The sequence below is a fragment of the Danio rerio genome, chromosome 17 (genome assembly GCF_049306965.1).
Source record: "Danio rerio strain Tuebingen ecotype United States chromosome 17, GRCz12tu, whole genome shotgun sequence".
NCBI classification, from domain to species: Eukaryota; Metazoa; Chordata; class Actinopteri; order Cypriniformes; family Danionidae; genus Danio; species Danio rerio.
Window position 1 is genome coordinate 28,297,926 of NC_133192.1, and position 20,397 is coordinate 28,318,322.

General features: G+C 37.0%; 1 protein-coding gene across 4 annotated transcripts; it reads left to right on the forward strand.

The window, feature by feature from the left end:
• The first annotated feature begins 267 nt into the window (after nt 1-267).
• On the forward strand, nt 268-20,248 carry jade1 (jade family PHD finger 1). Of its 4 annotated transcripts, none has more exon segments than NM_199805.1 (11): nt 268-349; nt 2,206-2,289; nt 4,026-4,096; nt 4,808-4,965; nt 5,052-5,236; nt 5,339-5,550; nt 12,962-13,129; nt 13,239-13,355; nt 14,451-14,984; nt 16,706-16,823; nt 18,149-19,571. In NM_199805.1, coding segments are annotated over 10 exon segments (2,496 nt in total). In that variant the 5' UTR covers nt 268-349; nt 2,206-2,240; the 3' UTR covers nt 19,033-19,571.
• Nucleotides 20,249-20,397: the final 149 nt, after the last annotated feature.

Below are 20,397 nucleotides of genomic sequence, written 5' to 3' on the forward strand. Positions count from 1 at the left end.
ACTTTGGATTAGTAGTGATGACATAACATGACACTTTCCTTTATTTAAACAGTTTTCCGCCAAGGATTTATCTTAAAATAAAAATAGTGGGTTTAAACTCTGTCATCATCATCGTCATCTCCAGTCAAAACAGATGTGGTTATTATGAAACAGCTGAAATGGAAGTCATGATAATCGTATGTGCGTGCGCGCGCGCACTAGCGCCCCCTGCAGGAAACAAGCAGCGGCGGCGCGCATACGTAACCTGCATGTGTTTGTGTGTGTGGGGTGGAGGAGAGGAGAGGCGACTACTCAAACTCTGAGCAAGCGCCACAGAAACGCCAGCGCAGGATCAGCCAGACCTGTTTATGTAGGTACACCAGATTTTCTCGCTGTGCTATAGTATGTGTGTTTTCCAGGCAGGGAGGTGCAAGTGTTTTCCAGGATTTCCGCGAGCTCTTCATGCAGATGGTCCGGTGCAAATGTAGCACGTCATTAAAATGGCGCCAAAAGATTAAGTTGAGCAGGAGCAGACGCTGCCCTAAATAAATGTTTTCATGCATGTGGCCTCTTTATTGATTTCTATGAGCCGCGGATGTGGTATTCGTGAATATTTGGTTGTTACTTTGAATCGCGTAGGTGCTGGTCGTGCGCGCGCATGTGTGTGTATGTGTGTCCAAGCGTCATATCGCAAGTTAGGCGCGCGCGCCCTGGCCTGACTGCTCGGCTTGTGCTATTTGGCCTTAAAGTTTTGCAATTGAACCTGAAATTGGCGTCAAATACACGTCGGTGTTTTCCACTTTTGATTTATGTACGGATTCTGCATATTTTCGGAGGACTATTAGACAGTTTTCCGCGTGCCACTGCCTGGGCTGGTCCGGATTCAGCACTGCCATGATGTTGTGAAAATAACGGTGAAAAATAGTAACTTTTCTTAGGGGCTTGCGTTAGAAGTTAAATTCTGTAAATTTATAGATTTGCGCAATAGAAATTACTTTTTTAAATCGAACGAATGTTCCAGCACAACTGGATTTTCTTTATGCAGCACGTCTGTGCTTAAATATACAAACGAGCAGCAGGAGCTGTGTATAAAAACGCTGCAAAATTCATTTTGATTCGTGAGGAAACGCGTATTAATAGTTTTGTTTTTAATTTGCTAACTGGCATTGAAATGGACAGCTATGTGACGTCAAGGGGCGTGGTCTGCCAGCAGCGTCACGTTCAGCGTTTGCGCTGCGTGAATCTGCTGTCGAGTGGTAGATGTCCTGCTGTAACGTTGTTTCGTTTTTTCCTCTACTTGTACCGTTGGATTTAGCTGGTACCTGTGATATTTTAACTGTTAAAATATTTTTTTAACTGTATGATCTTGGCTAACTTAATAAAAAAACAAGTTTAACATATCTAAACCTTTTTCGTATATCCCAATCGGCATGGGTTTGCTTTTCTCTATTGGTTCTCAGTTAACAGTTAGTCAAACTGATTTTAAGTGGTTCACCTGAAACTGTGTTTGCTAGTGAAATATTAGGTGTGTCGAGGTAAAAATAATTTTAAAAAAGCCTAAAGCTGCTCTGAGGTTTGTTTCTGAGTTGTTTGTCATTGTAGTATTTGTGTTTACGACACTCCGTACGTCCATATAACGTTACCTCCATATTATATATTGATCATAAACTAATATGATGATGCATTATATTCTTACATCAAAACTTGAGTGACGTTGTTCTCATGTGCACCAGTTGCTCAGTTTATTTTCTGTTTTCTTGTTAGATATTTGAGATTAGGGAAATTACATTAGTTTAGCATGTTTTCAATACCCTACCTAGAGCAGAATAACAAAAACTGGTGAAGGTGAAGTGTGTACATTTCTCGCACACGCCCCCGTCTGACAGTGGGTAATCCAACACTTAGTCCCGCCCTCAGACTCATGCTATTGGTTCAGTCCATGTTTGTCCCGATGCTCAACCAAACAGCAACGGTTGGTAGCGCCACATTGTTTACACTTTTTGAAGGAGTCAGATTAAGGATGGATTACCTAATATAGTTCAATTCTTCATATTAAGCTGTCGTATAAGTATATATAACGTGTGAAATAAAGTATCTTAATTGGTGTATGTTAGGTTTCTAAATTCGTATGGCCTGTGTGTGCTGGCTGGGGTACGCGCACTCCACAGTGATCTCCCCAGGTCAGTTTTCAGGAATGTTCTACTAATGTTTGATCAACCTCTGCAGATTTCCGCATCACTTGAAGGCCACGGCAGCTCAGGATGAAGCGAAGCCGTGTCCCGAGCACCAGCGAGGACTCGGACAATGGGAGTGAGTAGACAGACGCTGTTTTTTCAAGTATCAGCTTGCCTAAAGAAATCTGTTCACTCTCAAAACTAATGTTGACTGTCATGAAAGTTACTTTGATATCACAATGGACTATACCTACATTTTTATGCAGAGTGTTTATTAGAAGTAATTATCTGTGAACATTTTTCATTTGAATATTATTGTTAGTAGAAATTAAGTTATAAGTGAAGTAAATGATTAAGGAGTAATTCAGTTAACAGACATGCTTTTACTTAAGATGTTGTGTACAGTACAGTGTACAGTACAGTTGATCTGCATTTTCTAAATATACAATAATCAATCATCTAAAGCAACTTATCAGTCATCTGAGTTCACAGCAATGAAGCGCAACAGTTACAGGCTTGTTGCTAGATCAGATACAATTGTGGACAGAGTTATTTATATTATTTATTAAATCTTGTGCGCAGCTGTATTCTATCTAGACTTTACCCAGTTATAGTGTTCAGTACTACATTTCAGTAGTTTAAAGAAACATACAAGCAAAGATACTGCACTGCTGGAAAAAAAGCGGGCGCTAATGCACCCTATTAACAGACAACAACTATCTAATCAGTTCCAGATGGAGAAAAGTCCCACCCGACTGTTTTTTTTTTCTAAGTCAAAGATTTTTTTCAATTGCACATAAGCAATTCCAGCAATATGGATGTGACATTTTCAGGAAAACTTAAAACACATAAATACACAGAGAAAGTAAATGTTAACATTATATTCAGGGTTCATATGGTCATGGAAAACCTGAAAAAATCATGGAATGTTGACATTGCATTTTCCAGGCCTGGAAAAGTTTTGGAAAAACTAAAATCCCCTCAAAGTTTTGGAAAGGTCATGGAAATTAGTTTAACAAATATCTGTACACTTGAATATAGATTAGTTGTCTTTACTTTTTTTCTGTTTTTGGCCAAAAACATGGTCCCACATTGTGAATGCTGCTTTAGCATTGTCTAAATAAATTGTACATACAATAGATGTAAAAATACATTTTTTTTTGTTTTTTGATATGTTGTAATGAATTTGAACGTGCACAGTTTTTTCTATTATTTACTATGTGTATGTATGTATTACTTGAAAGTCATGGAAAAATCATGGAATTTTAGTTGTAAAATTATATATGAAGCCTGTATATTGAAAAATCTGTTTATATTTTTCAAAGAACTAACCACAAAGTTATGGAATCAGAAAAATATCAATCTGTTAACATTTTTGGATTTTAAATGAGGGAAATAAACATGCGTTATGGATGTGACCAAAAAAATTAGTGAGTTTACAGTATACAACTTACTTTGTAGTAATTCTGTGAACAACCCAAAAGAAATAATGCTAATCTAAAAAATAAGAGTTGGCTCTCTTTAGAACTAAAATTATTTATTTATTTATTTTTGCATTTCTGAGGAAAAAAACTTGTTTATGGATGTGAAATTGCACATCAAAAATAATTGTTTGAAATCATTGAAAGAAAAATTTTGAAGTTTTTTTTTTTTACAGTAGAGGGGAAAAATGCAAATTTTGTTTTATGCTTATTTTAATATTTCACCCTTTAGCTATAACCCCAACACGATCCTTCTACCTTTGCAAAACCAGTTCTGCCGTTTTCTGAAACTATTACAGCTGCTAATAACATGATCTCTCTTTATCAGCATCTTCAGCACAGGACATGTCTTGCATGTCATATCATGTTTTTTTTTCCTCAATTCTTTTAGGTAATTCCACATCCTGGTCTCAGCACTCCAACTCCAAGCACAGGAAACAGAGTGGGAAAAGACCATCTGAGGTACACAAAACTCACTCGCACACACATACGACTAGGGCTGTGCGATTAATTACAATCATATTGATTTTGGACATGCACGATTTCTAAATCACGTTACAGCACGATTTTCCCGCAGTATTCTATTTGAACCAATGAACAGGAGACTGAGCTTTATGACAAATAACCTGCATGATGAGTTCAGCACAGGAGAAAGTCAACAACTGTGGTGTGGGATTACTTTGGAAGGCTGATGTATCACAGAACCAGGTAATTTGTAAGTCAGTCATAGGTTGCAGCCAAAAATCTGTGGACATGTAGAAAAGCACACGCAACTACTTTTGATTTGGGGTCAAGCAGAACATCGGAGCCTTACTCGCGTTTGACGGCGCGCGCACACACACACACACACAGTAGTCTTTATTTGTTTTGCCATAGGTCTGTTCTAGAGACGATTTATTACACCTCTACTGGGTGATTTTAATTCTCTTTGCCTTATGTTTGATTTAGAGACAAGTTACAGGTCTTTGATGAAGATCTAATTATTTTCCTTTGGAAATATCTCTCAGATTTACACTGTGTATCAAAATCATGATTAAAATCGAAATCGCATTATTGTTCAGGAAAATTGTGATGGGTTTCTTTTGCCCATATCGCACAGCCCTGCGTATGACTGTTGTAGATGTTTGTCATTTAGTACATATTCTTTTGCACAATTTCTTTTCTTTTCCACAGGTGTTCAGGACAGACCTGATCACAGCTATGAAGCTGCATGATTCACACCAGCTTAATCCTGAGGACTATTATGAGCTGGCCGATCCCTGGCGGCAGGAGTGGGAGAAAGGGGTTCAAGTTCCTGTCAGTCCAGAGTCTATACCGCAGTGTACAGTGCGGTATAATATGTTTTTCCTCTTCCCTATCAAACTATTCTCCTTAAGTAGTTCCCATTGATTCATTGTTCTTTTTCTTTTTTTTGCAGCACTGTAGCTGAGAAAAGCACCGCTCCTCTGTTCATCAAGCCCAAGAAGCTGATTCGCTCATCTGAGTCATCGATGCTTGGGTACGTGGGTATTCAGACACTGGCTGATGGCATGTGTCGCTATGACCTGAATGAGGAGGACGTAGCTTGGCTGCAGATCACTAATGAAGAGTTCAGTAAAATGGGTGAGCAAATACTGTCTGGAGTTTTCATTTTGCTCTTTATGCAAACAAATTTCTTCACTCTGTGGGAAAAAAAGCACTTACAGCTAAATAATTTGCTTGTAGGCATGCAACCCCTGGATGAGCTTACAATGGAGCGGGTCATGGAGGAGTTTGAGCGCCGTTGCTATGACAACATGAGCCACGCCATGGAAACAGAGGAGGGGCTTGGTATCGAGTATGATGAGGATGTGGTCTGCGATGTCTGTCAGTCTCCTGACGGCGAGGACGGCAACGAGATGGTGTTCTGTGACAAGTGCAACATCTGCGTGCATCAGGTGTGTGTGTGTTGCTAATGTTGTCAAAAAGAACAATATTTCAATACTGAAATACTTAAAGTGAAACATAACTTTTTTTTACAATGCCTGCTGTATTCTTCCTCTCAAGTTCAAGTCTCTTTATTTGCATGATTTTTGCACAGTATTGCCAAAGCATTTTATATATGTATAAAATATGTAATATTATTATTTTAATCAAATTAACAAAATATACATTACATGAAAAAAAAAAGAAAATGATAAGAATAAAACTGATAAAATAGCTCTAATAATTATGATGATTACAAGAAAAAAAAGCGTAGATTATTTTACTAAGGCTCATGAGTTTAGTTGATTAACCATTTCTTATGTTGTGGATGGTGTACACATATTTTGCACCCAGTGTCATTCAGAATAAATTATTTAATGTTATAAAATGGGGGGAAAATATTTTTCTTGTTGTGTATTTGGGGCAGAAAACAAAATAAGTACGTCTCATCTTTTATTTAATGAGTGTCACTGTTTTTACATATTGATGCTCTTTAGGAGCCCAGGATTTATCTCTCCCTCTTTCTATTTTAAGTCATGATTACTGAAGTGATGTTTAGAAAGAATAAGAGCTGCACGATTAATCGTAAAAATATTGTAATCTCGATTCAACCCCCTAGATAATCTTCAGCACTAATCCAGCATTTCTATAATTCTGTCAATCATATTTTTCAGGAGAGAAGCAATGGTGGCTGCACAAGTCTTCACATTGTTTTACATACGTTGTTCAGCAACGTGGACACCTCCAAATGGTGTTAAAAGAGTCACATGCTGTATTTATAAGATATAATTTACCTCAAAAATGTCATTTTTGTCTTTATGTAATATATTTGCGACCACAAAATCAAAAGTGACGTGAGCTGACCGTCAGCTGTTAACACCGCTCGCTCCTCTGAATGAAGTCGACTTTAGTGAACAGAACCTGCATAAGCTGTGAATAACATAGTAATAAAGTTGTAAATAGGATTCAGTTTGTGGCACTGAGTGATTGTTTGGGAGCTGCGTGGGTAGTGAACCGTTCTTAGCAATGAAAATGAAACCGAAAGCGCGCACAGTGTTGCCAGATGTAGCTGACTGATTCCAGCCCAAAAAGTATCTAAAACCTGCCGAAATGAAAATACCCACCCAGTCTTCTGTATTCACGAAAATCAAGTCAGTGACAGATTTTAAGCAGAAAATTACAGATTGTAAGCATATGTCTCAAACACTATAGTTCAGCATCAGAATTATCATCAGCATTGATGATAAATTGATGATTAATGACCAGGACGAATCTAAAGTCTGTTCAAGTCCACCAAAATTCAAGTCTACAAAATGTAGCATTGTAACAGTACAGCTACACAAAGCCTATTGCTGTTTTACCACATTTGAGAATAACAATAATAATAGTCCACTCATATTAACCTTTATTTTACATCTACAGAATCGTGAGAAAAATTTGCGATTTAGCCAGAATCGTGCAGCTCTAGAAAGAATTTGTTTTTCTTTTACTGATAAATGATTGGGCCAAATAACATTAAAGTTTAGTTTAGAGGTAATATTACATTTTTTTTGTTTTTCATTGGAATTATATTTTCCTTTTTTTGTCAGTGTGTTTGTGAAGGTTTTGTTGGGGATAATCTCTATTTACTTTCTCTGCCTCTCACTAAGTCACACTCTCATTCAGACTGACTGAAATTTTATTTTGTTGGCTCATTTTACATTTCAAGAACAAGACATATTAGACACCTTGATACTCGAACTGTTTGTGCTTGAATGTGAGGAAGAAAGTGATAGCAGTCATTAAAACAGTATTCCCATTGGTTCTTGAAATCTTTTTTTTATAACTTTAATTTTTATTGATTTTTTAGTAGGTCATAATTGATTACAATCAAATGCAATTTTACAAATAGTAGAAAAGGCTAATTTGAGTCAGATATGACAAGCCATTTCAATAACAAGCAAATAACTAGAACAAAAAAAAAAAAAAAAAAAACAACAACAACAAAACAATAATAGATAAATAAATAAAATAAGATAGAAACAGAGCCTGTGTTGAGAATACTGTAGAAAAATAAATAAGTAAATAAAAAAAAAAAAAACATGGTTTATACAAAAAGGAAGGCAATTGGGTACATAAGAATAGGCACAGTTGACTTATATGTCTGAAACTTAAGCGAGTACAGTCTGAGAGCCAGTCCCTAATGATTTGTCAATGTAAATTATCCATTTTTGCCATCTTTTGGCATACAAGTCCACCTTCAAACGTAACACACCAGTCATATGTTCCAATGTCCTTATTTCCTGAATTACATCAAGCCATTGTTGTTGTTTAGGTGAGTCAGGCTTATACCAGCTTCTGGTTATGGTTTTCCTGGCTGCTGTAAGGAGTATTTTTACCAGGTATCGATCCTCCTGAAGTGTAACCAGTGAAATATGACCCAAGTACAGGACAATGCATGTAAATGGAATCTCATACCCAAGCACCTTTGTTAAGGTTAAGTGCACATCATTCCAAAATGGCTTCAGTTTTTCGCATCCCCAAAAAATGTGTGTATGGTGTGCTTCTAAGCAGCCACATTCTCTCCAACATTGCTGGGGTGTAGAAGAAGCTTTACTGCTGATTTTAGGTGTTATAAAGAATCGTACCAAATTCTTCCAATTGAATACCCTCAGTTGTTGTGAGCTTGTGGAGGAATGTTGAATTTCGCACATATCTAACCATACCTCTGGTAGAATTTCTACATTCAATTCTTTTTCCCACCTTGATTTAAGGTATAATGTTGAGTTGGTCTTACTTTCCATAATACTTACGTAAAAACTAGAGATTATTTTTGCACATTTACTATCTGATTTGTAAGCATTCATCATAATCTTTACAACTGGACTAATTTCGTGTGACGTTTCCATTTTTATTTCTCTGTAAAATTAATCTCTGAATTGTATAAACCTAAATAAGTCCCGATTAGTAAGAGAAAGTTTTTCTTTGAGTGTTTGGAAAGTCTGTAATTCCTTGTTTTCCAATACTGTACATATTGCACTAATGCCTTTTGTTGCCCATTGCTTAAATGTGGCGTCGCTTTCACCTGGTTTAAATTGAGTGTCAAAGGCTATCCATCGAAGAACTTTTTGGTCTTTGCTTAATTTAAATTGTCTAGCAAACTCAAACCAAAACTCCACTGCTCCAGAGGTTATTGAATCCAATTGACTTTTGACTACCGAAGGGATTTCTTTTTCTCCAAGAATTGACTGAATCTGATAACCCACCGTATATGTCTCAATTTCTTTCCATCTGGCAAAATAATTGTTGTTACACCAAAGAAAAAGTGGACGGAACTGAGCTGCATAAAAATAATCTTTGAGATTCGGCAGGGCCATTCCTCCTTTTTGCTTGGACAACTGGAGTGTTGTGTATCTTATTCTAGGCTTCTTTCCATCCCAAATAAACCTGGAAATAAGTTTGTTCCAGATTGTAAACTGATGTTTAGGTATCTCTATTGGCAGGGCTTGAAATAGGTATAGTAATCTAGGTAATATGTTTGTTTTGATGACGTTTATCTTACTAGCAAAATCCAATGGGTAGGTAGACCACCGTTCCATATCGCTTTTAATACTCTGGTTAATCACATTATAGTTTGCACCGTACAGACTACTCAGGTTTTTTGTAATAATCACCCCTAAATATTTTATTTCTTTCATGTCCCATTTTAAATTATATCTATGTCTGATTTCCTCAGAAGGTTTGTAATTAAATGACAAAAGTTGTGTCTTCGCAATATTTAGTTTGTACCCAGCGAAGAAGTTAAATTCATCGAGGAACTCCATCAGTACCGGGAGGGAGGCCTCAGGATCTGTTAAATGGATCAAGACATCGTCTGCAAATAAACTAATTAAATGATCTTTATGTCCTATTGTAATGCCTTGTATTTGTTCATGTTGACGGATTGCCTGGGCCAGGGGTTCAATATAAACAGCAAATAATGTGGGACTAAGGCAACAGCCCTGTCTAGTTCCTCTTTGTAAACTAAACGATGGAGATAATGACCCATTAATTTTTATTTTGGCTGTAGGTTGTTGGTAAAGAGATCTAATTATATTTACAAAATGTTTATTGAAGCCGAATCTAACCAAAGTTTGGTAAAGAAATTCCCAGTTGACCCGATCAAAGGCCTTTTCGGCATCCAGACTTAGTAATACTGCTGTCTTATTTTCCCTTTCTATTTTATCTATAAGATGCAGCGTCCTCCTAATATTATCATGTGTTTGACGGCTTTTTATGAATCCTGTCTGATCCTCGTCAATTAATTCAGGAAGGATAGTCTCTAATCTTTTGGCTATAATTGATGTATATATCTTATAATCTATATTAAGAATTGAAATGGGCCTATAATTGCAGCTAAGTTCCCTGTCCTCACCCTCCTTTGGGAGTACTGAGATGATAGCCTCGTTCCATGAAGGTGGAAGTTTACATTCTGTTTTAATCCAGTTAAATGTTTTTAACAGAAGTGGGGCTAGTATTTCTTTAAAAGTTTTATACCACTCGGCTGGAAAGCCGTCGCTACCTGGTGTTTTAGATGTTTTTAGTCTCCCAATCGCATTATTTATCTCTTCTAGTGTGAAATCTGCTGTAATGAAATCATTTTGTATTTTGCCTATACTTGGTAAATCTAGTTCATTAAGAAAATTTCTTGTCGCTTCCATTTTAGAGTTAGAAGCATCCGTATACAGTTGTTTATAATAATTTAGAAAAATGTCCTCTATTTTCTGTGGATGATAAACCAAATTATTTGTTTGTGGGTCTCGTATTCTATGAATAGTGCTATCAACTTCTTGTTTACGTAAGCGTCGGGCAAGCAATTTTGCTGCTTTAGGGCCGGATTCGTAGTATGTCTGCTTATAGAATCGAGCTTTCTTCTCAACATCTTGTTCCAACAGGCTGTTAATCTGTTTCCTTATTTGCTGCATACGTGATAGTAGGTTTGGATCCCTGTTTATTTTGTGTTGTTGCTCCACATTTAATAAGTCTGATGTTAGGGTATTGTACTCCATAATTCTCTTTTTTTTATTTTGCGCTGATAGTGCAATCAAATTCCCACGCATCACAGCCTTCAATGAGTCCCATACTATGGATGGGTCTACCTCTCCATTATCATTTATCCTAATATATTCTTTTATATTTAATTTTATCTGTTCTGTATTTGCTTTGTTATTTAACAAACCCACATTCAACCTCCAACCTGTCTTTCTCTTCCTTCCTTCTATTTGAACTGTCAGGTACAAAGCGCTGTGGTCAGAGACCTCAGCTACTCCAATGCTACAATCTTTCACCCTATAACAGTCATTTTTTGGCATAAAAAAATAATCAATCCTAGAGTATGTACGGTGGGGAGCTGAGTAATGAGTGTAGTTTTTGAGAGATGGATTAATATGTCGCCAGACATCGCAGTATCCTATGTCATCCCAGGCTGTGTTAATTAATTTTGATATTTTGCTCCCATTTCTTTTGCTATTAGTTGTGTCTAAATGGTGGTTTAGTACCACATTGAAATCTCCACCACATATACAAATACCCTCTGCTTCCAGTACAATTACATCCATTAATGATTTGAAGAACAGTTTACTAGTATCGGGTGGAGCATACACATTTACTAAAGTTATTAATTCCTCTTCAATTTTACCCTTAACAATAAGATATCTCCCATCCTTTTCTTTTATTTCCTTATATAATTCGAATTTAAATTTATTAGCAACAAGAATAGCAATTCCCCTTCTATGTGAATGCTCATATGAATTGTAATAAGTATTTTTAAAGCCAAATCTCTTTAATTTCTCATGCTCTTGTTGAGAGAGATGAGTTTCTTGCATAAAAATAATATCTGCTTTCTCTTTTTTAAATTTTGTCAATACCTTTGACCTTTTAATTGGGTTACCCAAACCGTTCACGTTTAAAGACATTAGCTTAACCTCAGTAGACTGTACCATCATCAAAAAGAGTCATTCTTACACCACTATGTTTCCACAGGCAAACCTTAAATAAAATAAACTGTAACACAGAAACAAGCCAAGAACTGCTTAGAACAAGCATTATGGTTCTTGAAATCTTTGAAAGTTTGTGAGTGTGAACAAAAAAATTAAATTCAAGTCCCTGGAGATTTTTTTAATTAAGTGTACATAGAAAAAGATTGTTGAATGAGTTTATTTTGTTCAAGACATTTTCTTTAAAAGAATCCATTTGACCTCCGGTCTGCTAAAGTGTTATTTCACCAACACTTGTGCTTTTATGCGTACAGCTTGCTTAAGTTACACACAATTGCACAATACGATAAGTGTTTCCCGCATGAGTTACTTTGTGTTGAACATTGCCATGATGTTCACAAACATACTATACCACTATAGTACCTCACGGTTTCAGAGACAAACATAAAGTGCCAAATATTTTAATTAATATAATGTTGAGTTGATTTACTTTAGGAGATCAGGTAAACCCATGAGGCAAGAAAATGTAAATAAGCATATTCATATATCTTAAAACTTCAGGTTATATGAGCCTAAACTCTTTTCCAACAAAATCCATACAAAAGTTAATATCGGATTATTTTATAATATAGTATGGGATGTATTAAATAATCTTCAGTTTTATGCAAAACACGCATCAGATATCAGATCTGTCATATAACATGACGTAACCTTGCTCTCACTTAAAATGTGTTCCCACATTAAAACCCTTGCATTTGAGGGCGTTGGTCATAGAAAGTCCTTGTAAAGTTTGTCTTTTCGGATTTAGGCCAGTCGTTTCTTCTCTAATACTAAAATTGTAATTAAAAATTGTGATTTTAGTGCAGATTGTGTTAAAGCAGTTTAACATAGAAGTTAAATTAAAAGTGTCAGTGCAGTTTTGCAGAGTTGAAGTTCAGTTTATTTCAGTTGAGTTTGGTTTAAATTTCACTGCTGAAAGTCCAAACCCTGAAGAGCAAATCCATTGATCCATCTAAACCAAATCAAGCAAGACAGTGGCAACAGAGGCAAGGAACTAAACTTCATTAAATTCACCATTTGTCCAAAGATATTAGAATATTACATGGTACAAATGTACAAAACAAATATTTTTTATTTTACTCCTTTAATTACTTTTTTTATCCGGGAGAGTGAAAATTTTGGCAAGGCTAGTGAAAATCTAGAGAACTGGCTTAACTCAACTAATAAAAATGGTTGTCATTGACTCTGACACATTAAAAAACTAAGACATGCATACATATTGTAATTGTGGCATTTTTTTTCCTGTGGTTTTTAAAAAAAAAGAGTGTCATTATATTTAAGGTATCATATTGAAGTTAGAAATTTGTGACCAAATTTTGAAGAAATGTTCCAGCACACATGAATTACATAACCATGTATCTCTCCACAGGCGTGTTATGGTATACTGAAGGTCCCTGAGGGCAGCTGGCTTTGCCGTACCTGTGCGCTGGGTATTTTTCCCAAATGCCACCTGTGCCCTAAAAAAGGCGGAGCCATGAAACCCACCCGCAGTGGCACCAAGTGGGTCCACGTCAGCTGTGCCCTCTGGATACCTGAAGTAAGGATGCACGCACAAATGAAGACTTATGTAAAGTGATTCACTTAATGACGCAGAAGAGCAGTATGTGTGCTGAGACTGGGCTTTGTTGTGTGCTCTTTATCTCTAGGTAAGCATTGGTAACCCTGAGAAGATGGAGCCTATCACTAATGTGTCTCATATACCCAGCAACAGATGGGCTCTAATATGCTGCCTGTGTAAAGAGAAGACAGGAGCTTGTATTCAGGTATACAGTGCTGATGTTTATCTCTTATTATGTTATGGATACAGTACAGATATGAAGAATGTCCCAGAAATATTGCAAATTTCATTAATGTTTTTAATGAATATTTTCCACATTCTTACAAAAGCATTCATTTTATTTTTTTGTCTTCTGATGTTTTTAGTTCAATTTCAGTTTGTTTATAGCTCTTTTAGGATAGCAATAATTCTCCAATGGCTTTGTTTTTGGTTTTGGATTTCTTTTGCTTTGGTGACTGATTTGTTTACTAATATACAGCAAGATGTGCTTCTTAAAATGGTAATAGCTTTAATAAGAATATGTAAAACCATTAAAACATTGAGTAATAATCACTTAATTGTTGTTCTTTGTAAAAAAAAAAAAAATCCCAAAAATGTAATCAGGTTTTTAAATTGTACGATTATAATTTTATAAGTTTCATTGTTATAATAAATTTTTGTGAATTAGGGAAAAAGAACAGAATCCAGATAAATAAAATATAATTTGAGATCAAAAATTGAATAAAGCAACAAATAATACTGTACACAGAAATAGGATATATGCAAAAGTATGCAGAAGAACTTTTAATTTTGCAGTAACCTTGGTCAAGTGCTTACGATGAACTGTATGCAGTTACAAAATCGGCACGTTTAAGGTCTGTTTTCTTTAAAAATGATCTCCACTGCCTGATTGATCACGGCGCCATGTATATAAAAAATGAAAATTAGTTTCACCCCAGTATTTTCTATGTTTTTGCGCTAGCTCGCTAATCGTGACAGCGCGTACATATAAAGGCTTTTTTTATCTCTGTTTACGCTTCAACAACTAAATGAATGCTGAAGTCTGTTTAACTGATTATATTTTATTTACATTACAATATGGATGCTGTAAAAGGAAGCGTATAAAATTGAAAAAAGTCACATTTAGCTTTCACCAGATGTTTATTGGTATGGAAAGAAACACTAGCTGTGCAAATACCCTATTTGGGTTAAATGTAACATTTTATCATAATGTATCATGAATCAGAGCACATTTTTCCAGCTTCACATTTCTCCGTCCTCTGTGGTCTAATTCTGACGTCTTGTTTTTCCAAATCCCTAGTGTTCTGCCAAAAGTTGCCGTGTGGCGTTCCACGTGACCTGTGGTCTGCATTGTGGGCTGAAGATGAACACGATCCTCACAGAGGCGGATGAAGTCAAGTTCAAGTCATTTTGTCCCAAGCACTCTGGCCTGGATTGGAACGAGGAAGAGGGCGATGATGACAGACCTGTGAAGGTCCCAACCAGGGAAGACAGAAGCAGAAATAGAGGAATAGATTTCTCTGCTTCTTCCCAAACCAGACTCTCGCAGAACCCAGAGGAGACCAGACTCAGTGAGCGAAAGCTTCGAGTACAGCAGCTGGAGGACGAGTTCTATCGCTTCGTCGCTGCTGATGAGGTTGCCGAACATCTGCAGCTTCCTCTTGAGATGGTGGACTTCTTGTTTCAATACTGGAAGTTGAAAAGAAAGGTGAACTTTAACCAGCCCCTCATCATGCCGAAGAAAGAGGAGGAAGACAGTCTTGCCCGACGAGAACAGGAAGTGCTTTTAAGGCGACTACGACTCTTTACGCATTTGCGACAGGATCTGGAGAGGGTAAGTTTGCCAGAACCCTTCTATTGTCACATTAGCTCACACGATGGCTTTTTTATCACTCTAAATTAAGGGTGCACGATACTTTGGTACCAGTTGATACTGGAATTTTAAAAACGTCAGTTTTTATTCCTGCTAACATTTGAGCGTTATTGAGCACGTACTTAAACACAGCTTATTTGCCATTGTGTTCACATGCTCAACTGAAATGACTGATTGGCTGTGAAGGTCATCAGTTCACCGAACTCACCGCTGTTTACTGAGTGTAACCACAGATACAGGGACACATTGCAGCATTTTAAAGCTGTGTTTCATCAGCAGATTGCTCCTTTGTCGGCTTATAGACAAACCAGCTGATCGGCGTGACTTTGAAACGCTCCAGTGCCCCTGTATTTGTGGTTACACTCAGTAAACATTGTGTTTAAGTCAAGAACGTGCCCAACAGCGCTCAAATGTTATAGGGAAGTGAATGTTTTTACAACTTCAGTATTAATTGGTACTGAATTCCAGTATCCTGACAACATTAACTCTGAATGCAACAGTCACAGCTCAGGATTAGCATGTTTTCAGTTATCCAATCATAAGTGATAGGCCGAGATGCATTACTGTTTTTATTAGATACTACTAACATGCATCTCCTTTGAAAACTTGTGTTGGGGTTTCACCGAGACCCTTAAGTCGTGCTTTGCATCACTTTCATAGCATTCAGTGCCACACACACATGCTACTGAATGAACTGATGCAACATGACATGCAAATGAATAAAAAGAATGAGGGTGATGACTACAATTTCACTTATAATGTGTGTGTTTTGGTACAGTGAAAAAGTATGAACACCTTTTATTTGTTTTAGTGCAGCACATCTCATAATGATCATATTTGAGTGAGTAGGCACATGGTATGTGGTCTTTTGTGGCTGTTTGAATGCATCTGACCACATGAGCATTCATGTTATTAAAGCAACTGAGTCCTGAATTTTGACTGATTCCCCAAGATTCCCAAATTCACTCATTATTCACTTGCTATTCTATATGTAAAACTTCAATATGTAAAACTTCAAACTCTAAACTCTAATTTTATAACTTTTATAAATGTTTACACTACAAAGCGTATAGTGCATCATTGGGGTCTTTTTTTACTCAGTATCGTTGGTTAGTCAGTGAATGATGTAAGTGTTATTAGTAACATTTAAATTTCTTTCCCTGTTTCATTCTGTCGTGCCACAGTCATTATCACATCAGTGTTTTGCCATTAGACCATTAAATTTGTTGTTAGGCCAAAACCTAAAACACACACCTGTACAAATGTATGATACACAAATGTTTAATTTACTGATCTAAACTACTAGTGTGAAGCACACACATTTACTCGCCATCATGTTGATCCAAACCCTTCCACTACAAACACAAAAGATCCTTTATTCTTCTCATTCTCAAATCATTGTTTTTTCATTGAATGTAAGTCTGTGCATGTTTGACACATTAGAAACCTCTAAAATACATAACAAAAGGAATCTATTTGAAGCAAGTGATTAATTTAGATTCTTGTTTGTATGTAGAAAAGAGTTAGAAAATCAACTTATTTACCTTGCTTGATTTGCAAGAACATCTCATTGGTTCTCACATGCCAAACAGAATGATATATTAACTATTATATATAATAATGCCTTTTTAAAGCTTCTTTGTAGATTATTGTATGTCTCATCCACATATATGTGTGTTCAGGTGCGTAATTTGACGTATATGGTCAGCCGACGGGAGAGGATTAAACGGACCTTGTGCCGAGTGCAGGAGCAGATCTTTCATCACCACGTCAGGCTGCTGGAGCAGGGCCGCGTCACTGGTTAGTATGATGCTCACTTAAAGAGTACTGAAGCCAGGGGTGTCAAACTCAAAATCTGTAGACCTCCAACTCACACCTACTTAAAGACCCCGTAAAGTGCTTTGAAAAATGCATTTTTATTCAATCTTTGATGTAATCTTAAACCGAAACATGAAGAAAGGGTGGGAGAGCTTAACTCCTCCCCTTAAAGAACAAGAACAAAAACAAAAAATCAAACAGCCAAAAGTGTTTGTTTTTCCTCAGCTCTGCCAGTGAGAAGTGGTTGAGCTCTAGTGCATCAAATGAAAAGTGTCTTTAAGGGGGTGGGGCATGTCAGACATGAGAGGTTATGATTAGGGATTTTCCAATTGATCGGCTAGAGATCTGTGTCAGCTGATATTCACATTTCATGACTCAATCGGTACTCGGCAATCTGCCCGATCTCATGAACCGATTGCAAAAGTTTGTTGTTGAGTTTACACATAGAGAAAGTGGTAACGAGACTGAGTGAACGTGAACAGATTGAGAGAGACACAGTCATGTCCTAAGTATTACATTGGTAAGGTTAACTTCTTATGCATCAATTATGCGCTCCAAACTTTTTCTTCATTGAAACATGTTGAATTCTTCTTCCATCATTTGCAATGTTTCCAAATTACATTGTTAATCATTTCTTACCGATTTTTAAAATGTTTTATCTATTATTTTCTGTAAAACTCCCTTTGACCATGACATTTCCGAACTAAATGGTTTTAATAGTCGTTTTAAGGGATTACATGCAGCAAAAGTGATGATCTCGCCTCACCTAAGAAAATAAATAAAGTATCATACTTAAAGGGAAAATGAACTATTTTGCATTATAAAGCTTGAGGCATCAGAATCTGTACTTGGAATCTGACGATCACCATGACAAAGAATTTGTACTCTGTTTCAGCTGCAAAAATCCTGATCAGAGCATCCCTGGTTATGATGTAATGAGAAACTGAAGTATGAGGTGACATGAATAAATCTATTGATCCATTTAGGGAGAAGTGACAAATTACAAGCTTTACATGTTTATATCAGTTTTGTATCTTCTAAACGCCAATTTTGTCACTTTTTTGGGGTGCGCTAGCTTATAGATATTCTAAGAAAGAATAATACTGATACTGACATCTAAAAAACTTCATTTTAATTTCATAGGACCTTTTATAGTTTTTAGTAGTCTTGAACACCTTGATTAGTTGGATCATTTGTGTTTGCTTAGAGTTGGAACAAAACACTGCACAGCTGCGGCCCTCCAGGAATTGAGTTTTAATACCTGTGATTCAAACCATTTGACCTCTTCTGTTTTCTCTCCTGGTCAGGTATATCCTCTACTAGACGTTTGGAGGAGGCTATGTTTTATTTCCGTACGACGCCACCTGTGCCAGCATCTCCTCAGCCTCTGAAGGGCCACTGTGGGCAGAACAGCACACTGAGCTCCAGCGAGAAGGGAAGCAACTCTTACAGATCCTCAAAGCATATTGAAGCAGACAAGCCTGCAAAGATGCTCATGGACGGCGTTCCCAGTTCTGGAGACTCTGTGAGAAGCGAGACAGTGATGTCTGCTTCATCTAGACGTTCTGAGGGCAGGACGAGGAGTGGTGAGTCTCACAGAAAAGAGGAGGAAAGTGAGCGTCCTCTGGAGGACAGGAGGAGAAAGAGCAAGCTATGGGACCAGGTGTCTATTAAAGACAAACTGAGGCATGCAAAGTCTATGGAGGACACGCTGAGCAGTGAGACAGAGCTCGACACAATGGATGACAGATTGCTGCTGTCTCACACTAACGCTAATTCTGTAGCCACTGCTCCAAACATGTACAGCGGATCGCCGAGGAAGACAAACGCAAGCCATCAGGGAAAACTAGTGCCAAATGGAACATCCGGGCGGCATCTGAAAAACTGGGGCAGTTTCCGAATCCCCAAACGCAGTGAGAGAACGTCAGCAGGGAGACAGACCGAGAGGCAGGAGGCAGACAACACCGCAGACCAAAACTCTTCCTTAAAAACGTTTAGCACAAGCCCCGCCCCCTCCTCTCCTCAAATCAGGACCCGACTGCGGACGGGAAGTGAGAATCGACGCCATCTGGAAGAGTCTGATCTCGGCCAATCAGAGCAGGGTAAGAGGTGTCACACCCAGAGACTTCCGAGCCCTATGACTAGACGATACGGTTCAGACGTGATCCAACGTGGAGTTCTCGCATCTTGAAATGTCCAAATATATTATCATTATTATTTTCCCTCTTCATTTGCTCTTCAACGAAAGGTGAACAGGTGGAACGATATTTATTTTTCTAGTCTGTAATGTTCTGCTGAAAGTATTTTTTTGTGTGTATGTTAAAACAAATGTGGAGAGGTTTCAAAGACCAAACGATTGGCTGACGAAGACGAATATCTTCCTAATAATCGATGAATGAAACTATAAATCAGGTGAAAATGAACTGGCGGAGTTTCGAGATGAGTTATGAGCACTTCTGAGGGTGTTACCAGCGTGAAATGAAGCCAGTGCAGCCCAGCTGTCTTAAGTCCCACACAAAAACTGCACTTAACTGAGCACTTAAAAAGAAAAACATATTTGACCACAACAGTCGAAGCAGTTTCCAAAATTTAGGAAAGACTTTTAATTTATTTTTCAGTATTCTGCTAACTTAAAAGGCCATCATGTGTTGTGTGTATGTGACATGTGCCATTACTTCTGCTGTGGCACCTTTTCCTTCTCAGGTAAAATCTGCTTATATTTGTACTTAATTTATAGTGTTATGTCTTTTTTTTCCCTCTCCAAACTGAGTGTGTAACAGGTTAATGCCTTATATGTACTCTCTTTGGTCTTGAAGAAATTCCTTTCCATATAAATACAAATAAATAATAAAAAACTGTTCATTTAACCATATTCTTCAGCAATAGATGGACACTGTAGATCTGGACAGATTCACACTCGGTATGATGAAATTATGACGCATACGATGTATATCATTTGCAGCTCTGTTCAGGAAGGCTTTTAACAATCATTTACTTCCAGTATCCATTACTTTGCACTTGATATTAAACAATAACAGAAGACACTATCATAGCTCTAATGAAAACACTGTTGTGTTGAAAGGACTGATCTTCTTGACATGGTTGCCTTGGAGTAGTACGCAGAATATGTGTTCTTGCATCTTTTTCTTTATCGCTGTAAATGTCTCCTCATGCAAAATGTGAGTTGATCTCCTTCAGAAAAAAAAGTTTATCTTGTGCCTGTTTTTGTTGAGATGTTGCACTAGAACATTAGCCAGAGAGCTTGGTATAACTGTGTTCACAGACAAAAAAAAATTTCTACATGTTTATATAATCAAGCGCTGCTGTAATTTTCTTCTTTCTTTTCTTTTATTCTTATGCAATACTTTAGTTTTGTTGCAGATTGTGAATAAATTTTCTTGAGGTTACTTGAGGAGATGAAGTGTGGCTCACTGGAAACTTTTCAACTTTTCTCTGCTTTCAGACCAGGACAAGAAATCTGATATTGTCCCCAACATTTAAATATAGAAGCCTTTTGTTACAACGCAATTTTAAACTAAATCTTTAGTATTAACAT